General features: G+C 36.0%; 1 protein-coding gene across 6 annotated transcripts in view; it reads left to right on the top strand.

Annotated features, from left to right (window-relative positions):
* The window catches only part of EVI5 (ecotropic viral integration site 5), a 77,848-nt gene that overhangs the window by 22,833 nt on the left and 29,143 nt on the right, over positions 1 to 25,872 (top strand). For 5 of the 6 annotated variants that reach the window (XM_083847437.1, XM_083847433.1, XM_083847432.1 and 2 more), the window contains exons 8-18: positions 774 to 863; positions 969 to 1,066; positions 2,367 to 2,427; positions 4,309 to 4,362; positions 6,734 to 6,766; positions 7,298 to 7,444; positions 13,721 to 13,855; positions 15,724 to 15,864; positions 16,376 to 16,534; positions 18,129 to 18,275; positions 21,964 to 22,059. In XM_083847437.1, the coding sequence (XP_083703563.1) occupies positions 774 to 863; positions 969 to 1,066; positions 2,367 to 2,427; positions 4,309 to 4,362; positions 6,734 to 6,766; positions 7,298 to 7,444; positions 13,721 to 13,855; positions 15,724 to 15,864; positions 16,376 to 16,534; positions 18,129 to 18,275; positions 21,964 to 22,059 (1,161 nt within the window). The remainder of the gene's footprint in view (positions 1 to 773; positions 864 to 968; positions 1,067 to 2,366; positions 2,428 to 4,308; positions 4,363 to 6,733; positions 6,767 to 7,297; positions 7,445 to 13,720; positions 13,856 to 15,723; positions 15,865 to 16,375; positions 16,535 to 18,128; positions 18,276 to 21,963; positions 22,060 to 25,872) is intronic. The other variant, XM_083847435.1, reaches the window with a different exon arrangement.

Here is a 25,872-nt window from a genome sequence, read left to right as displayed (position 1 = left end):
CAGTGGTATCATATAACAGGGACATCAGTTTTCCAGTATTTTGGGGTAGAAAGTAATTCTGCTTTCAGGCCAAAATTAAAGTTCCATGGGGATAAGGAGATCAGGAAGAGGGAATGTTGGCAAAACCATTGCACAGAAGATGGTGAGTAGCCAAAGGAGTTTATAGAATTAATCATTGGCATTATTAGTATAACATTGAAAGCATATTTAGAGGTAGAGCTTTGAGTGGTTGTAATTAGTAACAAACCGAAGCTTATGATCTGTTTACAACCTTCCTCTGCAATAATATTTTAAGGAAATATTAAGTCAAAAGTGGATCCTCTTAGCTGACACTCTACATACAGTGTCTTGGACATTCCTGAGTTGGGTATTCCTATGCATCTCTTTAAATAGTTAATTGCATTGTATCACATATGAAATTAAAATATCCTTTTTTGAGAAGTACCTATCTTTTGTTCCTTTTTTCCCTTCTTCTACTAGATATGTTTTATGCTTTTGATAAAGCTCACATAAAGAACAACTGTCATTCAAGATATTTTTACCTCAGCCCTAGCCTCTCTGAGGAGGATCTGACATCCTCCTTGATCTTCATGCAAAAAAGGAACTTGGGACCAATTTGTTATTTAGAGATTTTTCAATTTCCCTCTTCCTTGTTTAGGAAACTGGATGAGCTTTCCAATGTTAGTAAATAATAGAACTAAATAATAGAATCATCCTATGCTGTTGGCAATGCCATGAATAATTGTTGGTTATTTTTTAACTTCTGTTTTCAGGGTTTAGAGATTGTATTTCGAGTAGGTTTAGCTCTACTTCAGATGAACCAAGCAGAATTACTGCAACTTGACATGGAAGGAATGTTACAGGTAAGTTAAGGTTGATATAATTGTAAGAGATGCCTGAAATGTGTAGTGTGTATATTTCTTTGCACCTACTAACTGTATGTAATCTTGTGCTCTGATTGCTTTTAGCACTTTCAAAAGGTCATTCCACATCAGTTTGACAGTGGTCCAGACAAATTAATCCAAGCATCCTACCAAGTCAAATACAATGCAAAAAAGATGAAAAAGTAGGTAATAACATTTCGAGAAAAGACTGCTATTGCTTTGGGTTAGTTTGTTTGTTTCTTTAAAGCTAGTTGTTCAGTACTTCACTTTGAATTTTCTGTGTTTAAATTTTGGGGGACTTTATTACTGTAAACGGTTAGGACTAAAGTTCTGTTCGCAAGAGAATACTTCTAAAGCAGCTTTTGCTATTTTTCTTGAATGTAATAGTTATATCTCACCTAACCTAAAAATCTTGTTGAGGAAAGCTACAGGTTATGGAAAATCATGGAACTTCTGTAAACAGGATTTGAGTAGAAAAAGCAGTGTGGTGTGGGATGTGTGGTTTTGTTTTTTTTTTCTTGTGAGGATGAAGTAGGGGAAGGGATTTTAAACTTAAGAACTTAGGCCAGATCATAATAAGGTGTTTAGTTTACAGAATGTATATGTACTCAAGATTATTGCTGTTTAGAATACAAGTTGATTAGATTTTGCAACACCATTGATAATTTTAAGATGATCTTGGTTTTGGGTTTGAAATTCTGAGCACACTGCTACCTTTTTTTTAAGGTTAGTTGCATGTCTTTATTTTTCTGCCTTCTGTAACAAGCCAGCTTGCATAATTCCTGCTTTTCCAGGGTTACATTTGGCAATTCTTCTGTTCTTAAGCTGGGCCTTTATTGCAGTGCAAGAACAGCAGAGGTACAGATTTGTGGCAGGGTCTTTCAAAATAAATTTGCCAATTCTTCTGTCAGCAGTCCATGATCAGTACTGTGGAGTGAGCAGTCAGTGTTCTTTAAAACAGAAGTAGTAACAAAGCTTTCAGGGAAAACGCTTTCTGTGAAAGCCAATACTTTTCATTTCAAAGTCATCCCTAATAAAAAAAAAGAAAAGAGAAAATGAGGTTTGTTGGAGGGGGAACAAAACTGTTTTTATGATTAAAATTTTTTTCCTTGTATCTCTTTGCATCCTGCTGTTTTCCTAGCTCTGTTTTTTTAGCTGAATGTATTGAATTGGTTATTGTATAACTGCACTGAATAGTTGTTATAGTTCCAAATCACTGTCACTGCAAATGTGTTATCAAAATTATACATGGAAGCACCTGCACTTCAAAGTGCAGGTTCACAGTATGCCTACAGAAGTCTTTGTGTTTAAACTAGTTTTAATGTCCAATCCAAGTATTCACAGGAGGAATGTATTGGCAACTTTCAAGCGGCTGTCTAAACAGAGGAAATATCAACCTCTGTGTTCTACTGTGCTTGTTAGCTATTAGACCAATTAATTGTCTAATTTTTCTAATCATCCTTTACGATTTCCAATTTTTAGGTTAGAGAAGGAATACACTACAATAAAAACAAAAGAAATGGAAGAACAAGTTGAAATTAAAGTAAGAGCGCCTCAACAAGTTTATTTGTGAATCAGCTTTTCTGAGATGTGGGTTACATGTCTGGTCTGTATATCATGGAATCACAAAATGTCTGGGTTAGAAGGGACTGTAAAGATCATCTAGTTCCACCCACCTGCCATGGCAGGGACACCTCCCACTGGTTCTGGTTGTCCAGGGCCCCATCCATCTTGGCCTTGAACACCTCCAGGGATGGGCATCCACAGCTTCTCTGGGCAACCTGTTCCAGTGCCTCACCACCCTCTGAGTGAAGAATTTCTTCCAAATGTCTCACCTAAATCTACCGTCTTTTCAGTTAAAAATTATTACCCCTTGTCCTATCACTACACTCCCAGGTAAGAGTCCTTCCCCAGCTTTCCTGTAGGCCCCCTTTAGGGCCCCCTACAGGTACCAGGAGGGAAGGACATGTAGCAGGACATGCAATTGAGGTCCCAAAATGTCTTTCAGCAGTGGAATTGTTCAGAAAGGACACTTACAGTGAAATTGAGAGTCCTGGTGGAAAAAATTAAAGAAAAATCATTGGTGGAGACCTGCTGTGCTTAGTTCTCTTTATTTGCTCCTTACTAAAGCTTGATAACAGATGACCTCATTTATCAGAGCTTCATTATATGCTGGCTTGGGTGTAGGTGTCCCACACAGGTCTGGAAAACGTATATTAAAGGAGTTTTTATCACAATTCACTTGAGTGGTTTACCATTGACTTGAGTTTTTTTATTATTATTATTCGTTAGACCCAAGGCTAGGTGTCTTCTGTCTGCAGTCACTTTTTCTTATGGAGCTTCTGCAATTGATATAATGTGGGGGGCAGGGAGTGGTGGTGGAAAGACCAATAAGCTCAGCTCTGTTCTGAAAGGTTTATATTTTCCTAACTGACCTGCCTCTTGTACTTAATCACTATATCTCTTTGCTTTTGTGACATAAAGAAACTTTTGGTATCTTTTTTCCTTTTTCATAGTTCCTAAGTTTTAACTGTGGGTTTGTTTCTTTGTCATAAAATATGGTCAGCTCCATGAGAAAAGGCAGTGGGAGAAGTAATAGGCTAGTGTGGTATACAGAGCTTGTTAGAGGGAATGAGTTGCACCCTTCCTTTTTCCTGTCCACTACTGTTCATTTAGCTTTCAATATCAGTTTTAAAGTTTCTGTAGTTCTTGAGGAAAATTCAATGACATGTACCTGGGAGCACAGAAATGTTCCATGCTTTTTCGGACAGTTTATTCTAATAAACAGGTAGCAAAGCAGTTAGTACCATTCTTAACCTCCTTCAGGACCTGCTGGAGTAGCTTCTCAAGCCATGATTTACAGGAAATGCACTAGTAAAATATGCAACTCAGTACAATTATTTTTAACTTCTGAGGCATTTGAGGTAAATAACTCAGTCCAAATTCTTACAGATGAAATAATTTAAGAAAAATTACATAATCCTTTCCTTGAAAGGAAAAGGAAAGATACCTTTTGTAGCATCTCATTAACCTGTCCTAGTTCAAGGAGTATATTTTCATGTCCCTTAACCATGAGATCTGTGTCAGTTTCATTTATGAAGAGATTAAGTCTAATGGTGTGTGGTTAAACCCTTTGGTTCACCTGTACATCTACTGCTTTCATCTATTGCTGACACAAATAGATGCAAATACTTTCTTATAATACAATACCTTTTTCTTATCTTTGCTGTGTCAAGATGTTTAAACTCGTGTTTTGAGTTAGTACATGACATAAAAAGGATGTTTCAAAAGGCTGTCTCTACTAATTTTTGTATTGATTTTGATTTTCATAGGCAGATATTTTTTTAAAGTTAACCTGCTTGGCTTTTATCTGACTTTCCATTTAAAACTTGAGAAATGTAATTCTGAATTGTTTACATTGCAGAGGTTACGAACTGAGAATAGGCTCCTAAAACAGCGCATTGAAACATTAGAAAAAGTAAGTATGTTAGTGACTAGATTTAATGTTATTTATACTTATATCAATGGTAATTGTATGATATGAAATGAGAATCTCATACCTATAGCTTTCTATTTTTCTGACTAATTTATGGTGTATACTAACAGTGCTTAGTCAAAAGCACGGCAATAACAAAGCAATTAAGGTCAGTGTTTATAAATGTTTATGATGTCTGATTCTTACTTGAAATTGAAGCATGTTTGACATCCAGGTTTTTGTAGTGCTTTTTCTGAACAAGGAGCATCTGTTCAGAGTACAGAAGACTGCATGAAATAGTGGAATGCTTGGGTAGAGAAGTCTGAATTTCCTGGGTGTTTTATGTAGGAGTTCAATGACAAACTTATTAATGGTCAGAGATGAAGATGAAAGACTGTTATCACTAATGAATACAGCAGTAAAGGTGCGTTGTTGCAGCATTCACATTCAGTACAGGACATCTGCCATTGGTTAGTCTTGCACTGTTTTTGAATTGTTGCATAAGCTTAAGGTACATGGGAGGTGGAAAGAATACCATTTTAGGACTTACTTCTCATAGGTTTAGTCTGGAATAGAGTTCTGTTAGCCTTCTTTAACTGGGTATAATTTTGGAGTATGTATGATAGCTGTCTATAAATTGCTAATACACAGGCATCGTTCTCTGATAGCGTCTCTATTCTGGTATCTGGTGTGCTTCCTGTGACAGACTGCATCTGAGCTGGTCTGCTCTAGAATGAAAGCGTTCTTATTCATCTGAACTGTGAATAGCAACTATCTTTGAGCAAATTAAATTGAATGCTCTTGAGTTGCAGGGAATTGTTCCTGTTTTACAGGGAGGAAAAGAGCAGACTGAATTTAGAGTAAAATAACTGAAAGATGTCACATTTCGGATGTTAAATCTATTGTGGTTTCTTGGAGAACCAGTCAATCTATGCTAAATTATAATTAATTGCTATTTCTGAACTTAATTTGGAAAAGAAAAAATGCCCATAATGAGGATATCTTGTGAAATAAAGCTGTGACCAAAAATACAATTTTGTATCTTCATTTCAAATACTGTCTTCATTTCAAATACTGAAATCTTGATTAAAAATAACTGAAGAGAAGCAAAATTTTAAAAAGTTCAAGACTGTAGCAATTCACATGAGTAGGTTTGTGGCAAACTTAGAATACTAAATATGTTTTCAGGCCTAATATGCAGAGGTTTGATTTTTTTTTGAATTTTTGATTAGGAACTCTGATGCACTGTCAAGACAATAGCACTCTTGTAAATTCTGTTTTTGAAATTTCAGAATTCACTTCCAGACTATCCCAGTCACATTGGAATACTTCAAAATTGAAAAATATCATCTATTAATTTTCATCAGAAATTCTTATCAAGGCATCTAAGTCAAGGTCATAAAGTGAACAAATATTCAGTTCTTCTGTTGGAAACTTCTGTTTTTTAAAACTTTCCTCATCCTAACATACATGATTTAGTTGCAATTTCCTTAGTTTACCATGACAAACATCTTGACTTAAGATGTTACCTTACTACATGTAAGTAAATAGCTCCTATGAGCCAGTTGAAACTTTGTCCTTGGAATTTTTATTAAGATTAAATAAGGTTTAACTGTCTGTGAATAGATGCGTTCTGTCATAGAAAATGCAAAAAATGAGTGCTTACAGAGTGATAGAGAGGAAATAACTTTCATTAAATGTGTATTTCCCCGGTGATGCAGGGGGTGGGGAATGTAGTGCTTGTCAGCATGCATAAATTTCTTTCTTGCAAAACTTTGGCAAGGGAGGAGAATCTATGAACTGTTTAATTGAGTTACTGCTAGAGCTTAGTGGAACAAAATATCAGCTGTCATAGTTGAAATTTTCTACTTGTCTGTCAGTTGCACCATTTAATTTCCCTGCTTCATCTTGATGAAAGCATTAGTTCTGCATGAATGTCTCAGCACTTAGTGGAGATGCCTTTGTGCTCAGATTATGCCTTCCTTTCTTAATGTGGATGGACCACAGAGCAAGTCTTGCATTCATCTTAGATCATATCAGATAACTCTTCTTAATTAAGAAAGCAAGCCATTCAGATAAAGGTAACCAGACTCCTGTAAGTGAATTTTAAGTGTTACTGAGGTCGACTTTGAGACCTTCTTGCATCAAAGACCGCCTGGTACAATCTATTGCAGAAAGGCTGCTTCCTGTGACTTTCAGGCTGAGATGCCTGAATTTTTATGAAGAGTTCTTTTGTTTGTAAAAAGAAGTTGCCTGTATAGGAAATGGGTAGAATTTGGGCATTTTCTTTCTCTACTCACTTTTTTTTGTCACTATTATCACTCCTTTGTTTTAAGGAAAAGTCCTTATTCCTATCTGAATTTTTCCTTTATAGGAAAGTGCTTCCTTGGCAGATAGATTGATACAGGTATAGTCTTTTAGTCTTCTACTGTATGACTCTTTCTACTCTCAAAAAAAAAAAAAAACTACTTTAATGCATGCATATTTGCATGCTGCGCTCTATCCATGCCTTGATGATTTGGAATAAATATGTACCTAATCTCTTGTTTAATATACTAAAAATATAAAAATCCAATACCTGCACGTTATAATATTCTTTCTAACCTAATGTACTTCTGGTACAGATCCTTGTTTCAAATGGATTGAGATGTATTAACACTAAAATTGAATATTGCAAACTTAAATCTGTGCATGTACTACTGAGTAATATTGCATGAAAGGAATTTTATTGAATGCAGGTACACAATTGTGCTTGCTGAAAGGATACAGAACTTAACAATAAAGTCCTAAAGCAGCTGCTTAGTACTGCCTTGTCCAAAAATTTCTACCAATTCTTTGCTGTTTGCAAAACCAATCTGATGAAATGAGCAGCTGAGTGTCACAAAGGCGGTCTTTCTTGGATTTGTCCTCAATTGCTTAAAATAAATTATGTCCTAAGGGACAAGTGACAAGGGCCCAGGAGGCTGAGGAAAACTACCTCATAAAACGGGAGCTGGCCACCATCAAACAGCAGAGTGATGAGGCCATTACTAAACTGGAGCAAGCTGAGAATACCATCAGGGAGCTCCAACACCAGCAGCAATGGGTAAGGAGCCTGGCAGCACATCATCTCGTATTTTTCATTCACTTGTGTTTGTTTTTCCTTGTCATAACGTGGTCTCTATGCTGTCCTTATAAATGCTTGTGTATTGTGATTTGCCTTCATAAAAACTACACAAATTGGGCTACATGATATTTTGGTCTCTTACTGCGAGATGATGGAATTTATAACCCTAGGTAAATGCAAGTTATTAAAAATTTAAATAAAAAGCAAAGCCAAAACCAACACACACAACTTTTTGGTAGCTCCTAATGCTAAAAATCTAGCCATTGCAAATTGTCACTCTGAATACCCAGATATGAGTTGATAATGCCGTTGCCTGGCTTCTCATTTAAGTTGGTCCATTCCATGTTGATGTTTCTTCTGGGTACGTGCATTTTTATTTTTTTTCTGGCATGGTTAAATTTACTTCTTGCAAAACAAACAGAAAAGTATCATCCCTTGGTTTGGGGACAGGCTTCATTAGAAAGTGTGGGTTTATATGAAGATAGAGCAGGAAAATAACTGCCTGTTAGCAGCCGTATGTAGTAAGTACTGTGTTTGTGTGTACTGTGTGTTCTAGGTTGTATAACTTGCAAGACTTCAGACTGTTACTGTGCAACTGAAGTTAACTTTCCCTAAGCCACCTATGCTTGGTATCAGAGAGAGAAAAGCAGTTTATGCAGTCTTCACTTGCTGAATAAACTGTGTGTTTGCAGTGTTGATGCAAATATGCTCATACTGCTTCAAATAAGTGGTATCTAAGTACTTGTCTAAAGCCCTGGGTGCTCTAGGTGTATGCAATGCAATTTCACGGAACTACAGCATATTGCAGCTGCTTACCAAATCCCTTATGGTCAGTACAGCAGTCTCTTTACATATCCTGCACCAAAAGTCTGGAAATACTTGCCTTCCCTCATGGAAGGTAGAGAACAGATTCAATATTAGATTGAAAGAAATTGTAACTTAAACTATTCCTATAATACTGTATTTATTACCTCTGTTTAATGCAGTTCAGTGTACAAGTGATACAGCTTTTAGAGTAGTTGTGGGGAGTCACAACTGGGCTGTGACTGTAATGTGTAATGCTGATTTCTATTTCAGCAATTTCTTCTTGAGGGAAAAACATGAAGAAATTATGACTGAGGAAGTTGGGGATGTTCTAGTAATGTTTGGCAAAGTTTTAGATATTCTATTTCATTGGCGAGATTACAAAACGTTTATAAACTAACTAGGGTTTTTAACTATCTAAATATGATAGTATGCTTAGAATTATATAGTAGTACACTTAGAATGTTTTTCAAGGCATCCTAGTGACTGTTAATTAACTTTACTCTTCTGCATCTTACAAAAAGACCAAAAGGCCACATTAAAAATTCATTTTGTGAATTCAGTTTTAAACTTGCTGAACTCCATCTATTAGTTAATTGATGGTTAATATGTTCAAAGCTAATGCTTTTAGTTATGCTGGGGCATCTTATTAGGTAGCAATGGTAGAGAATCCTGGCAGGTTGACCAGGCATGGGAACTGGTCTTGACCAATGCTACAGATAACTGAATTGCAATATTGGCTGGATTTGATCTGTGAGTACAGAAGATCAAATATATACTGCAGGAGTGGAGAGAAAGCAGTGCAAGAGTGGGCACTTAATTTATGCCTCATTTCCAAACTTGTGTGCTTGGCTTGCAGCCTTGTTTTTTTTCCACTTAAGCATGAGCATGCCTGTAGGAAATGCTTGGTGCCGAGGCTGTAAATTCAAGTCATTATAGAGGGATTTTTGCGTACTAGCTGATTAATTTTGACATGCAATTTACTGTAATATGGTTCTGAAAATAGCCTGAATTAACTTAATGTGGTGAAAGTGTTATGGTTTGAGTTAATAGTTTCCTAGATTCTGCTGCATTAATGAAATTTGTAACTGAACTGCTTCCAAGCATGCTAACAGGAGCAACAAGTGTGAGCAGGTCTCTTGCACCTTGGGCACCACCTAGTGGGAAGCCACGAATTCCTTTCCAATTCTGGTGTTTCACTTCAGGCAGAACCTGATGGTGAATATTCTTGCCACATCCTAATGCCAGTAGCTCTTGACAGTACTCATCGTCAGTATTGCCTTATAGCTGTTCTGGTTGTTTTTTTCCTCCAGTTACTTTAGTTTCATTTGTGGTTAGAAAAAATAATTGCATAGTGGACTTATTGCTACATATTATAAAATGCCATAGAATTTCTAAGAAGACTAACATAACCTTAGTAAAAAGGATGTGCATTTGTATTTAAATATTATTTAAGGTTTCTTATATCTGTCCTGTGAGCTTTGATGGCACAAATTGGATGTCTTAAATGTAAATCTTGAAGGGGCCTACAGAGTGTATGTGTGCACGTGAAGAAATTCGCCCTTACAGTACTTTTTTCTAAGGGTAAATATAGAGATGGGTAGAAAAACATCCTTCTGACATCTGACCCTGGAAGCCCTAATTATGTGCAACTCTTCCTGTGCTGAAGTAATTGTAGGGAGTTTTCAGTTGAACCAGAATGACCTTATTACAGAACTACAGAGTCTGAAGTTTATTGTACCATTGTTTCTTGGTGTAAGGAAGGGAAATTCTGCTGTAGTTCCCTTGGATGACCTGAAAATAATGCTAATGCCGCCCTGCGCGCGCCGCCCCCCCCCCCCACACACACCAAATAGTATATTAAGTCATCAAATGCATTCTATGTATTTCTGAATATATTTTAGGTCATTTGGAAGCTAGAGGTAGGGAAGATGGAGGAGGACGAAGCAGAAAATAGTAAGGTTTGAGATGGAGACTTCACATTTCATTTTACTTTGTACATCAGCTTTCACATCTTTATAACTCTATCAGTGATATGTTTTTAAAAAATAGTGCATAATCTTTACAATTTTTATATTTCTACCCAGGAAGAATATCTGTAAAGCTAACAACATTCTGTAGTGCTCTTAGAATTCAGTGCCGCAGCTACTCCTCAAACGTTTGCCTGAATGGTTTCGAAGAAAATGATACTAATCTATCTTTGTGGCATGTCCAGTCCTTAAATGAAGAAACTTGTCAAAGGCTTCTAGACCTAGTGGGTAACCAAAAGATTAAGAAGGTGGTTTCTTCCTCATAGTGCTAGTGAACCAAGAACTATAGAAAGGAAGCTGTGCCTGACTTCAACAGAATGCAGAAGACCTTGTTCTGAGGTGTGTTAAGAGTGCTGGTGTTTGAGTTACAGTGAGGGCAGGGAGACTGCTCTAACATACTCCTGATAACTCTGCTCTGGAGTGTGGGTGTGCTAGAGTACTCTAAAGGCATTTAGTGTATATAATTGCATGTAATCTGTTGATGACCACGATAATATTAAGAACGGTTATGACACTAAAATCTCTGAATTTTAATATCTTAGATTTTAAGGAATAATGGAAAAAAATGTCTAGTTTTGTGAAGCCAAGCAAGGATTTCTTTCTTTCAGGAGTAGATGGCTGTAAAACTACTTTTTAAAACTACATTTTTAGTACTTCATATTACAGAGGCATCTCTTCAACACATGCCAAGGAGATGGTGCTTTTGTGATAAAAAGATTGGGATGGTGCTTGGAAAGCTAGATTCATGTTGTTCTGTCACAAACATTGCAGCTTAAGGCAAATACATAAAAGCAATTATTTTTGGTGCTGAAGATGTCTGTCTTAAAGTAGAAAACTTTGAAGTTGTTTTGACTATAAACTTCGGTTAATTTTAATATGTAAGGATATGCATTTTTAAGAATTAAAAATCACAACTTTGAACTTCTGAATGTTGTTTTTTAAATATGTTTTGATCTTGGTTGTACTTCCTTGCCAGTCTCTCAAGACTAGGCTTGAAGGTGTGGGGTTGTTTTTTTTCTTTTGTTGCAAAGTAGATAAATACTCCTAACATATTCCTTAGGTGGGCTAGGTCTAAAGACAGATTTTTTTTAAAAAAAAAAAGGGTGAGTTGTGCCTGAAACTGGATAAGTAACTTATCTTTTTACACTCAAGCATTCTTACGGTACCTGTTATTTGACAATCAGACTTTTTGTAGTCCAAAACTATTTATAGTAGGTGCATATATATATTGCACCAAAATCAGATGTATTTAGTTCAGATCTTCTGTTTCCTCTGTTTCCTGAAAAGTATAGGAGGATTCTCTACCTGAAAAACGCACTTTGCATTCATTCTTGTTTCATACGATCTCAGAAGGAGAATCTGGAGCAAGAAACTGAGACTCCATTCAAGTTGCTGTCTGTATCATGTAATGAACTTGTACAAACAGCCAGGGAAGAAGAAAGCTGTTGGTTATCTGCCTCCCCATTTTGCTTCATATGCTACTTATGCTCTCATATCATGTGAAGCAATTGTAGAAGTACATCGTCGTCTACTGATCGTTTTGTATCATCCAAATCAGGGTTACCTCTGCTACTTGCTGAGGAAAGATAACATGCAGATTGAAAACAGTACGCATTAAATCAGTGTTGTGTAAGGGGAAGTTAAATATCCTATGATCTTTGTGTATTGTGTTCCTGGTGTGTTCAACTATACAGCTAAGCAGGATGAACTCGTAACTGTTCTAAATGGATAGCCTTAATATTAGACTGTGTATTTGCCTTCTAATGCCTTATATGCATCCCCTCTGTTATAGCTCCCTGTAGATGTATATCCTGTGTGTTTTAAGAAATGTAATAAAAATGTAACAGTGAACTTCAGGAGTTAATTTACGTGTTGAATTTTGATTAAATGGCTTAGTTGGCATGAGGAAGTATGAAAATGATAAACTTCCATGACCATGTAGTTGTGTGTGGTAAATCCTTATTTTGTCCTGTTAGTCTTTAGTTTGTGCATTGAAGTTCAGGGAATGTCATACCCTAATAGTAGCGTACAGAACTGAAGAATTCTTGTTAACTTTGTCAGCTGTTTTTAGATGCCAAAAACTAAGTCATTTGCAAAAACAAAATAGAAATAGTTTTATAAAAGTTCATAGAGTATTAAAGTTGCATTGTTAATTGAATAAAACTTCATCTATGAGTTCAAGTATAGTATTAATTTGTCACAATGTAGTTAAAAGCACCAAAGATGTGTTGAATAATTTCCCTTTCAACTGAATTTTGAGGGTAGCTATGCCTAGACAGTAACTGGGCAGCTATGCTTTGGGGATTTCAACTTTGTTTTCCTAAATCAGGAATGTAAATGGTGATTTAGGATGGCATAGCCTGTCAGGCAGGTCTCACAGTCTGTGATGAATCTCAAGTTACATTTTCTTTCTTGAATGACTTTAAATATTTTCTTACTATTCACTGGAGTGAAAAGTTAGGTGGGAGTTCTGAAATCATACTAAGCACTTGTATTCAATTGGATATATCTGTTGAAAGAGACAGTTCCACAAAATTATACTTCAGCAAATGGAAGGAAAGCTCTCACTTTAGCTCTGGCTAATCAACAATCCAAATGGTTAATGGGAATTAACTTGACTCAGATTGTGGGATTTTTTTCCTTCCCCCTGAAGTTTGGAAAGACTGACATTTAAGTTCTGAACTGTTGTCTTATTACTGGGGGAATGTTCAGGTGTGCAAAGCTGGCTGAGGATCATCTTGGAGGAAGTCCAGTGTTGAAAGAACTGAATTTGATGTAGCCTGGGCTTCTGCTATTTGTTTAGAAGGGGTTATACTGCTACTTATGTCTGGATTTTTTCACTTTAATCCACGGGGCTTGCCTTAAAAGAGAACCTCAGAAAGAACATGTTTAGTGTGAACAATTAGGAGCCAAGGGTTGGAGTGGATTAAAGAGGCAAGCCAAAGTGATAGTCATGTATGTACTTCAATGCACTTATTTTACACCCAAGGTTATGGAAGGCTTCTGTTGAATCCAAGTCTGAGTAGGGATCGAGAGTTTCTTGTATTAACCTTGTAAATAATTGATCTTTCCCAAGCTTCTTTTTCTGCGTATCACAAAATAGCCACAGATCCTTTTTTTAATAGCAATGAGAAGAAAGTATGAGTTGTTGCTCATCAGTACTACTAGGGGTCTAAGTCTGGTCCTATGTGTTTGGCTGTGTGTAGGTGCTGCTGTTTGAAAGGAATAGCATTAGGGCTCATACTGTTAGCAGTGAGGATGGATGTGTTAGTAGGCCTGTATAAGGTAAGCAGTTCTGGTGATCTTAAGGTGGTGTTCCTAATATTAAGCATTTGAATCTTTTTTACTCTAAATCTGGCACATAAAACCCACTTCAAACCATTTGTGCTTCATACTAAATATATTTCTGCAAACTTTGTAGCATAAATGCAGTTCACGATACAGTGAAGACTTTGTGCTACAGCTGGAAAAAGAGCTGGTCCAAGCCAGGCTGAGTGAAGCAGAATCCCATTGTGCCCTGAAGGAGATGCAAGATAAAGTTCTAGAGATGGAAAAGGTAAATCAAATCCAGGCTCTCCTGTGTAAAATAGTATGAGAAATAGAATACAAGTCCCTGTAAGTTTGTGTAGTTGTGCTCTATACTTCTTATATGTTTCCTTGATTGCAAGATGCTCTTCAAAACTGAAGTTAATATAGCAAAAGAAAACATCCAGAAACACCAAAAAACACCAAAAAAAATATATCTGCTTGCACTGGGAAAGGTCTATGAAGAAAGTTCATTTTCTCTTCTTCCTGAAGCCCACTACACTGGAAAACAGATTCTGGTGGAGTCCTCATAATAGTCCTCATAATTAATGTTAACTGTTTCAAAATTATATCCTGCCATGAGCAGTTGTCTTATGGTAAGCTTTGAAGTGACATGAAATCCACAAATAGTTTGGGGATGAGGGGGAAGAAGGAAGAGTTCAATGTTATCTCTTGCAGGTGTTAAGTTCTTGAGTCTCTCCCACCTCCTGTTATGGGCAGGGAAAGAAGATGCTAAGGACAGTAGATAAAAATCTCTACTGCTTTTCGGGTGACATCTCAGCTTGTAATTCTCTGTGCTGGAACTCCAGTTGTACTCAAACCATCTGTCAAACAATTTTCTTTGAAAAAACAAAACAAAAAACTGCAAATAGAATAGAAGAAATCGAACTGACCTTACATAAAGCATGCTATTTAGCCAATGCATTAGCTTGGGAAATTGTTTTGCCATGGAAACCCTAAAAAGCTCTATACTCAAGAATGTGGCCAGAACTTACTAGTTAACTCCACTGGATTAATCTCACTAAGATTTCACTTTTTTAATTACCTAAGGCGTTTGTTTGGGAACCTGACAGGCTAGTAGTGTGGTAGTTCTTACTCTACTGAATGCTTGTAAGAATTCAGCATCTAAATGATCTTTTTTTCAGAATTCTGTCAGTTCTTAAATTTGGCGGTACTTACAGCCTATGGTTTGAAGCAGATACTAATAAATGGTGTTTGTGTTCATCTTATATATTACTTAAGAAAATCTGGCAACTGTGACGGTACTAAGTATCTACAAAAATACTTGATTTTGCAGAAAACTACTACTGAAAAGTATAGGGGAAAGTGATGAAGTACAGTTCAACTTTTGAGTATTGAAGTCACTGGTGACCAGTGACTCAATGTAGGCCAACTGTAGTTGGGCAGACCACGTCCTTCTTCCTCTCTCTTTTACAGACTTTCATTATTATGTTGTCATCACTGTTTTACTTGCCCCACATCATTCCTGCAGTGTGTTTTGCTGTTTTCTGTTTAGCTTTCTCCAGTCTGTCTACTTTTTCTCATGTTCTTCGTAAACATCCATGCACTTTCAGCTATCTGTAAGAGCTTTCCTTGACTAATTATTGTTTTAAATATTAATGGTTGGTTCCTTTTGTCAACATACCTTTTCTGCCTTTTTCAAAGGCAGATGACCTACTTCCCAAAAACTAAACTTCCAGTTATTATTTTTTCTTGTATGTCTAAATAAGAGATAAATCTAAAGGTATAACTTCAGTTTCTCAATTGCTTTACTTTTATCAACCAGTTCAAAATCTTTCATGCTTATCCCCATACTGTTGATGACGTGCCAAAAGTAGTGTAGCAAATAATGCTTTTTTAGGGATCCTGTCCAAGGAAATCTGGAAGTCAGAATACTTAAAAACCTTGTTAACTTGTTTCTGTAGTTGATGGTTTGAAGATGCTTAGACTCACTGCATGCAGGAACTTAGATACCTAAGGGATTTTATTTTGTAAGGGTTATGTCATTAAAAAGTTTTGGTTAACAATAAGAGTTATTCCATATATCTTTTTTTGAGTGGGTCTCACCAAGCACTATTTCATTCAAATACATACTTACGAGGATGTTCCTTGTTCCAGAGGAACAGCTCTCTCCCTGATGAGGAAAATGTTGCTAGACTACAAGAAGAACTGATTGCAGTAAAATTAAGAGAAGCAGAAGCTCTGATGGGTCTCAAAGAACTAAGGCAGCAAGTCAAAGATTTAGAAGAACACTGGCAGGTATGGGTAGCAATGTACTGTTCCATTTTTTTTCTTTTTATCGGTGATAATAAAGCAATAGGCTGAAAATTTGAGATGTGTCAAATAAGAATGAGTGATTATGGATCAAGCCTATGAGGTAAGAAAGTCTTTAAATTAAACTGCCACAAGAATGTTATAGATGGCAGAAAGGCCTGTGCTACCAACCATTCTAGTAGAAAGGAAGTACTTGATCCATATTCCCACTTGCTTAAATTTTAATAAGAGCTGGAAGTAAGCAAAGCTCTCTTTCAGGATATACTTGCAGTTAGCTGACTTACTGTAGTTGGGAAGTACTGTCTTTGGCTTTTTAACTCTGTTCTTAAAGCTAGTTAATTTGCATGGCTTTCTAGTTTGAGGAAAAACTGTAGCGCTCTTAGTAACTGTGCACCATACAGCTGAGACACCAAGGAGTTCTTTGAAAGAAATTGCTTAAATGAAATTAGGGAACAGCAGAAAAGATCAGGTTTATCAGCAGTGACATGTTTTTTAGCGTCATCTAGCTCGCACCACTGGAAGATGGAAAGATCCTCCAAGAAAAAATACAGTGAATGAGCTACAGGATGAGCTGATGACAGTCCGATTGAGAGAAGCAGAAACACAGGCCGAACTAAAGGAGACCAAACAAAGAATGATGGAGATGGAAACGCAGGTATGATATTGAATGCTGGCATGTGTGAATTGATCTAATTGGTATCAAATGACAAATATCAGTTACTGGTCTTCACCATCTATGGGTGTGACTTCAGCTCCAAAATATGTCTTGTGTTTTTTTCAGCTGTTTTTCCCCATTTCCCAACTGGTGGATTAGGAGGAAGAATTTAGTGCATACAGTCCAGTTTAATGTCTCTTAGTCTCTTACAGTACTAAGCTTTCTTAATTTCTAATTTGGACTAATTAGTGGACTCTGCGTGAATGTGAGTCTTAATTCATCAAATTGTAACTGGTATAATAACAAGTGCACTTAAGTTATTTCCAATTTCACAAGCCTTTACCTAATTGTTGATTCATATAGCACTGTCACTTTGAGAATCAGAATTACTGTTTACTTCTGATGAAATTGTCTATACTAGACCCTCTACCAAGGGCATGAATGTGATTACTAAAATGGACTCTGAGCAAAATAACTGCATGTTGTCAGTTCCTGGCAGAAGTTTTAACTTTAATGTGCCAAAAAGGAAAAGAATGATCTAGCATTGTTGAGATGTGCAGAAAAGGGAGAAAAAAAAAAACTTGTCTGCCAAGATCTTTCTTTTGCAACTACAGTATGTTAACCAAACAAATCTGAAAGTGCATTAAAATTTCTAAGTTCATATTACATTTGTGAACTCTCAAATGACTCAGCAGAATGTGTTGTTTATTGAGAAGTGTTTGTAACAGGATTTTGAGAAATCTTCCCATGCTAAATGATACTTGAGGGAAGTACGCAAACAAAAACTTGTCAAGCTTTTGGCAATCCCAGAAACCAGGAGAATATGTAAATAAGTGCTACTGGAGAGAGATGACATGATTGTAAGGTATGTGGTGGCTTACTACTGACAGAGGACCACTTCTTGTTATAGTAACTTAATAAGTTTCCTCTTGCCTTAACTTCTAAAACTTTTACTGAAGTGTTAATACTGTTTCACAGCAGCACTAATGTGTTTTGTTTTGTTGGTTTTCCCCTACCTATTTGGTTTAGTCGGTAGGGGGCATAGGTATCCTGTACTCTGCATTACATGTAGTAATTGCAAGACCTCTAGGTAGTTCTCGCTTCAGTGTTAGGCATCAAGTCCCTGTGCATGCTTATGCTGTCCAGCTGTCACTTGAAAGAAAGGCACTGATTCTCGTGTTGTGTGCTACTCTGTGCACAGCTTCACTTAGAAATTCACTTATTTTTGCCATACCTGATGTTTCTTGGTTATGTCAGCTTGTAGCTGTGATTGGGATGCAAGTTCACAAAATCTTTGACTTACCTAAGCATGAGACCAGTAGAAACAGATGTACAGCAGCATTGTGCTGATGTTTTTACAGTGAATCTTATATTGTTTAAGAACTCTTTAATTATCCTGGCTGATGTTTAAAACTTTTCTAATTGTATTTAGAAAGAAAATTCTGAATGCATTTCCATCAAGTCTTTCTATAGTGACTGATCTGTCAAGTCTGTCTTGTCAGACTTCAGGGAAGTAGACTAATCTTAAAAAATATAATAATAATAATATTTCCTTACCATGCATCTTCTTTTTCTTTCTTGTTACAAATGTCAGGGTCAGATCAATAATAACCATTTGCGAAGGGCAGAGCAGGAGGTTACTAGCCTACAAGGGAAGGTACAGTATCTTTCTGCACAGAACAAAGGACTTCTTGCTCAGCTGAATGAAGCAAAACGAAGACAAGCAGAGATTGAATGTAAGGTAAACAACATGAATAGAATATTTGTCCACTAATGCATATGTAATTTTAGTATTTTCCACTTGTGTTGAATAGTTCTAACTAAGAAGTAAAATCACAAAATCAAAACTTTCTTTACCAATTTGACAGTGTCATCTTGAATTTACCATCTCTCAAAATCATTTGAGGCTTTGACAGAGCTGCTTCTTTGTGGTCCCACAAAGATAAGCTTTTACTTCAAAATGTGGTTCTACTCAGAAAAGTCTGTTTGCAATATATAAAAAAGGTACTCTTCTGCTCAACAGATTCTGATCGCTGTGTACTGTCTTCAGTGACAGAAGAGGTTAATTACTTCAACGCTGGCTATTACTGTAGAACTAGCTTAGGTTTAAAAAAGGGAGTAAAAGTAGTGTTTGAATGGAGAGGTGTACAGAAAGGAGTGTTACGGTATTCATTGCCTAAAAAGTAACTAGCCTCTAAGAGATCAGCCTAAAAAAAATGGGTAAGAAAGTAATGTTTCTTACTGTCAGTGCACAAGAGCTCTATCTGATGCTTGGGTCTCAGACTAATTTTGTAAGTAAATTCATAACCAATCCTTAATACTTTATCTTATAAACTGTGCATACGATATGGAAAAGCAATAAAGGATCAGTCTTACAAGGTTTTTCTTTTAACTTGGATGAAATTGCTTCAAGATTCTTTGAAAATAGCAGTTGTTAATAACCAACAAGTTACTAGTACTGACATACAGTAACATTAGATTTTGAAACTTGTTTTGCAATTGCTATTAAAAAGATTACAGTTTACATCGTCTCAATTTTATAGTGTAAAATGAAATACTACCCATTTGATGTATGCACACTCTCTGGAGTTCTACTGTTTAACTGTTAGATTGTGACCTTTTCTGTTTAAATAGATTTTTTTTGCTAACTGTATTGAAAGGTAGTTAAATTTAATTTGTTGGAAACTACCTTTGTTAAGCATAGCTTTAACTTGTTCCTTTTTCCCTCTTCCTCTGACACTTGTTGCAAGTTGTTGTGACTTTATTCTGCAATCTATACAAACAATTCAAATTTTTTATGGATTTAGTAAGAATGCTGTCATCAAAACTTAAACCATGTTGAACAATATACACAAGTTTAACTGTTCTCCTACTCCTTAAATAGGACATAACTTAGTATTGAACTTAACACTGCTATTTCAAACTTATGAAAAACTTTTCTATTTCAAACTATATGATAGCATACTATTAAGTGAAAAATGAGAGGATATTAAAAGCCCTCGTACTTTGACTGTTGGTTTGTTCTGATTCCTTCCCCTCGTTCTCCACATGCAAGCTACTAGAAGGATGATTTTTTTAGCTTAATCTAAGATTTATGACGAGTTTTCTTTTCTTGTTCTAGAACAGTCTCTCTTAGGTTTCTGTCTCCCCATCTCTATACCCCAAACAAGTTACTGCTTGGGATTGTTTAAGGTTATTTCACTATCAGGAAAGTGAGACTTTAAAATTAAAGTGAACTTGAAGTAAAAACTGAAGTAGAAAGAAGTGTTGTTATGCTTGCCGAGCCAAAATCTTGTGACATCACTGCGTTTTTTTCTAAATTGACTGGGTTTATGAGAAACCAGCGTATCCTCTGACTACTATGTAATGTACATGCGGCAAGTGTGAAGGGCTGATGTCCAGCAAAAACGTTTGTCTTATCTACAGCCCTTCTAGAAGTAGATTCAGTGCCTGTCACTTTATAGTGTTGCTACTGACTTAGATTTGGCTTGATAATAGCAGCAAGGTTGAATTGAAAAGACACTTTTGCTGTGTAAATACCTGAAATAAGGTTATTTAATATGTCACTGATGCAGCAGGAAAAGTCTCAGTGATTTTTCAGGTAATGTCATTGAGGAATGAAGACAAAAGTTAAAAAATATTTAGTGCTACAGAAACTTAAAGTTCTACTTTGCATTTCCTTAAACATGGCAAGTTTGTTTTTCCTGATTCCATTAGAAATTTTTATTTGTATTTTATTTCCCTGCTCCTGTTATTTCAAATTATCTGAAGCATGATCTAGTTTTATTTGTCATTACAACTCTGCTAGGTAGTGAGATTTCTACTTAAAGGTTTATCAAAAAGACATTTGTATTTTCAACTCCTCAGTTCTTCTATGTAAAAAGAGCCAGTCTATTAGTTCTGGAGCTTATTTTCTTTAAATAATAGCTTAAATTAAAACTTGTGTAGCAAGTGTGCATCTTATACCACCTATACAGTAATTGTTTCCTGTCATTGTGTCCTGTGTTATGGATTTCCTTTAATCTGAATGCTGCTTCTACAGCAAGAATTTCACTTCAAACTTTCTTGAAACATAGCACTAATATCTCTAATCGGTTATGTTAAGGAATTTACAACATAAGATTTGTTCCCTCATCCCAGTCTTGTCTTTCCTCATATCAACTTCTGTGGTAATTATTGAGAACATACCGCGTTTCAGTGATAAAGCCATCAGCACCATCTAGAACGACACTATTGACTCATCTCAGATATTCAAGTCAAACCAAGTCAAAGAGTCATTTAGCTTTCAGTTAAATTCATGCAATCCTGTGGACTTGTGGGTTTTGCTTTGTGTGGGCAATTGTGCAGCAGAATTTAGCAATAATAGCTAAGTTTTGGCTGGCACAGGATACATTCCTCTGAAATGAAATCAACTGATTACAAATGCTGTTAATTGGATACTATAGAAGATGCACTTTCATTACAGCAACCTTAAAAACAAATGACATCTTTTCAGGTAGCTATCATGGATAAACTTTGGCATGTTAAAATCAGTCTTGATCAAACTGCCTAATGAAGTTAAGTACTGTCAGTTGAAAGCACGCATGGAAGTAACTGAAATACTGTAACTGACTCACAGCAACTGCAGTTTGCAGAGTTCCACGAGTCTGCCATAAAAGTTTGTGTCCCTGAGCCTATTCTGGACAAAAGCAGACTAATTTGTGCTCCAGCTGAAAGTGTTGCTGACTATCTATCCCTCTTCTTCCTATGTGGTTGTACCAAGCTAGTGACAACATAATATTAGTTTTATGTTCTCAAGTCTTGAGGGCTTGCTACATCAGATAGAAATAAGGAAATTTCCTTCTCTTGTCCAAACTCGAATTGCCTGTCACTGTTAAACTTATACCAGGAATCTGATCATAGGTTATGGGCATTAGAATTTTATCCTAAACTGTCTCGCAGATCGTTGTTGTATACTGTTACTAAGATAGCTGGACTAAAATGCTTTATTATTATTTTTAGACAAACTTATTCAAATAATGATGATACAAGTAACTTCTATGTAGCTTTGCTATTTATTAACAAAGCCGGAAGTGGAGGAATAACCTGATGGCCTGTTATAATCATGTTGATGCTTTATCTTAACTTAAAAATAATGTTTCTGGAACACAAGACATGTATTGTTTGAACCCGGACGTTTTTGGACCTACAGTACTTTTGAAAGTTTCATGAGTATTAGGGGATTGTAGTTTGGAATTGATAGCAGATGATTGCACAATTATATGGGCTAAAATTAAATGTGGATTCTTTAGAATATGCCTTATCAGTAGGTATGCTACTCTTTGGTATAAGTTTTCTTTGTTTACGTGATTTTGAGTAAATGGAGCACATGGTTTTTAATCAATTAAAACTGGTATTATTTGTTAGCTTTAATTTATTACTTCTTTTAGAGTAAAGAAGAAGTGATGGCAGTACGGCTCCGTGAGGCAGACCGCATTGCAGCTGTGGTGGAACTCCAACAGCATATTGCTGAATTAGAAATCCAGGTAATAAGTGATGGCATTAAATGTGTGACTGGATCCTGATTACTTTCTGTACTTTTTCCTTCCTCCACTTTCTTTCCTTTTTAACTTGCTGTGCATACAAGGCATTGCTTTGCCAAGAGGGATAATACTATCTTGCTGAATGTGCCTCCTTTGTAAACAAAGGCCTTAAATTTATCTTCTGGGCATACTGGTCAGCTGTTAGTAATTGCTTTTGTACAAGCTGCTTGTGTAAGGCAACACTTTTAAACTCTGACTTCTGTATTTGTTTTTCATCTTGTAATTAGTAATTTTTACTAGTATATTAGATTGAAAATTATTATTAAAAAAAGCCCACGTTTTAATTCCAGTAAGCATCCTTATCTGCACTTACTCTTCTGCTATGATCAGTTGGTGGATTTGTTGTAAAGCTTACTCCCTTTGTTTAAATCTTGAAACCAGAAATGTTATTTAATGCTGTCATGCCACTGTAGGATCTGAAGGTGCATCCTTTAGCCCCTGTGCTGTTCCTTACACTTTCAGTTCCCTTTGGAGCTTTTATAGTCCCATGAACTCACTGCTCCCTTGATGAGAGAACCACTTATGGGAGTGATTGCTTTTTCTATTTTTTTCCTTTGAGAAATTATGATGGATATACTGTCCTTCATATATACTCTTACACTGTTCCTCTGTCTGAATTTTGCTATGTCTATCTGTAAAGGTTTTCTTGGTTGTTATTTGTAAGAGAATAAGTAGCTTTAAACTTACATTTTTTGAAACTGGCAATGCTAGTGTCAATTTTTCCTTTGAAATCTCCCCTTCACAATGACTTCATTGTACAGTGTCAAAGCCTTCTTTTTGCCTGTGATTTCCAACTACTTAAATATTTTTCAACTCTTTGTATATGGAATTAACTTGCTTCCTAAAACAGCTTTTTATTCCTACATAAGTCTTGGTTACCATTTTGCTAACAGCATGAGAAAAATGTACAGTAACATGTTCTCATCTTCTTTCTGTAAGATCAACTTGTATTATGTAAATGACTGTAAAATAAATCTAATGGAGATTGCATAAAGATTTTTCACTTTGAATATTTTTTCCTGTACTGCAGTAGGCACCAAGTATATTAAAAGATAAAGTAATCACTTCTTTTAATCACATAATGCTTAGATAATGCTGTGATCAGTGCATTAGAAATACTTATCTAAGTAAGCATTGCATATGAATCACTTATCTTCTAGTAAGATAACGAGAGAATAGCTGAGTTTAGGTCAATCTTTTACTCCTGTGTTAGCAATTTATTTTAAAAAGATTACGTTTATTTCAAATAATGTTATTTTGTAGGTGAGAAGTCAGTAGTTTATTTTGAATTATTTCTACTTTAACAAACTTTAAATGCTATCCTGCTTCGTTTGTTTCGCTAGTACGGGTAGCCCAAAAAGCACTGTAGTTCTGTTACTACTAAATGAAGAAACAGTGAATCCCCCAATGATCTGTTTTGTCACCCCATTAGAATTGTATTCATATTTTAATGTAAATACACTTGTTTTCTGTGGTTTGACAGATCAAATCATCAGTGCTTAATCATACTATAGTGTTCTTCTATTGTTTCCGTATTTCTGCTGGAGCTATGGGTGTCAGAATTGTGTGTAGATTTTTATAATACCTTATATAAGATGGGTTAAGAAGGTAAATACAGGCAGGGAATCTGTTTTGTAAGTCTGCCTTATACATCCAAAGAATGCACTGTCTCATGTTCATTTGTTTATCCACATCATCGCTCCTTCCTTTTCACAATCACTACTTTGCATGATGTAATCTTTAGTTATGTTTTTCCATTTTTCTCATTTTCTAGGTTGCCTTGTTTTTGGTTTCCTATTAAAGTACATTTGAAGTTCTCATCTCTTTGGTATTCTTAGATCATCACCTGTTAATGATTTCTTGATCTGTAACCTCTTAGTAAGATTCTTTCATTCTGCACGAATGAGAATGGCCCTACTTTCTGTACAGTCTGGAGCACGAAGTCAGTGGTTCATACTTTTAATGAGTTTCCATGTTAGGTTTTTGGTGAACTATTCATCTCAAACTTATGCTAGTCTGAAGTATAGCTTGTTCAGTTGTGAAATACATGTTTTGAGTGTTAACTGTGTAGAAACATTTAAAACAAAAGTGATTTAGTTGAAGTAAGTTCCTCTAATGTCAATTTGGTTATTTTCGATACTCCAGACTTGATTTCAGAGGTTTCTATAGGGCTGTGACAACTTTTTCTGCATGTAAGATTCTGTAAGCAAATAGGTATTTGACCAGCATGTTTTTTCTCAGCAAATTTGAAACTTAAGATCAAAATTTCTTTTTGGGTACTTGGCCTCAAAGGCCTCTGAAACACCTGCAACAAAAATACGGATGGAGTTGGAAAGCCTTAATTTCCAAAGGAGTAAACTAAAACATGCAATTGATACTAGAGCTTCAGTTAAAAAAACAAAAAAAAAAAAAACAAAAAATGGCCTTTTAAGGAAACTGCTAGTCTAGGCAGAGAGACAAGATACTAGAGAACTTCTTTCCCAGAGAAAGAGCTGCCTTCAATTTTCTTCAGATCAGCTTGTTACTGGGATGCTGTGGTCTGATGTGAAGAGTGGAGGGCGTTTTAATCTGGGCTTGCCTTAATGATTTGAAATACAACATTTAAGACCATAAAGTGCATGTGACTAGTCTTTAGTGTGTAGGTTTCTCTCAAAGTAATCATGCTTAATATGGAGCATCATAAATAGGTCTGTCTGGGATTATTGTTTCAAAGCTGATAACAGTGAAGGGAGGAAGTTAACACATACCATTCCCCTGGAAAAAAAACACCAGATGCTTTTATGAGAAGCAAGGGTAAAATCTAGGGATTCAGTGCAAGGTCCACATGGTCCATAGAAATGCTTAACCTAAATCATGTGGTTTTCTTTTTAAATGTTCATGTAGGTGTAGGTGCAAGACACTGGCGTTAACTCTGTAACACAGAGTATCACTACTCCCACGTAAGAACTGATCTGACGTTACATACACAAATGCTAGATTTAAATCACAGTTTCTGGGTCACTTGTAGTTTTGGTTAGTAATAATGACAGAGGGTGAAGGAGGTAGTTCTATCACTTACTAGTAGATGTAATTGTATAGCAAAATGTCGGTTTATTGTGATATTAGGAAGTTTTTATATATTCTGAATGTCATCTCATCTTTGTCAGGCATTCAGTTCCTGACGCTGACTCTTTACACTTATGTGTTTTGAAGTGCAAAAAATAGTCCAATGCATGATGGATGTTCTTAAACAAGTCTGATGCATTCCTTAATGAAAATAACACAAAACTGAAGTGTTACTGAAGTTTAATTTGTTGCATATGCCTAAGCCACAGAAGTGACAAAGGAAAAACCCTGAAGTTGTATATAAACAAAGGTGTACTCCATCAGCTCTTGTTTTGTCCTCTGCTCTCTTGTTTTTTCCCCTCGCTAATTCAGCTCATGAAGCCCTTGTGAAGCAAGTATCACCTGAAGTACTTAGCAGGCTTCTGAGTTTTGAACAGGGCACTTAACCAAATCATTAACAAATAAAGGATTTTTGGATGGCTGGGCTGCAGGTTTTTGTACCTCTGTGCTGGTGAAAAGCCGTCCTCCTCATTTGATGTTTCACTTTCTTACAGAAGTTAGTTTGGCCAAAATAAGTCAGTTATAAGATGGGAGTCTATGTGTACTCTGACCCCTTTTATCTCATTCTTGTGTAAGATTTAGTAGATAGCTAGGACAAGGAATGGATATTGTCTCCCTTTATTCCTATAGTCAATCAGTAAAACGCTGGGT

The sequence above is a fragment of the Anser anser genome (assembly GCF_964211835.1).
Source record: "Anser anser genome assembly, chromosome: 8".
NCBI lineage: Eukaryota > Metazoa > Chordata > Aves > Anseriformes > Anatidae > Anser > Anser anser.
The sequence above is the reverse complement of the archived record's forward strand: the minus strand, read 5'-3'. Positions and strand labels throughout refer to the sequence as shown.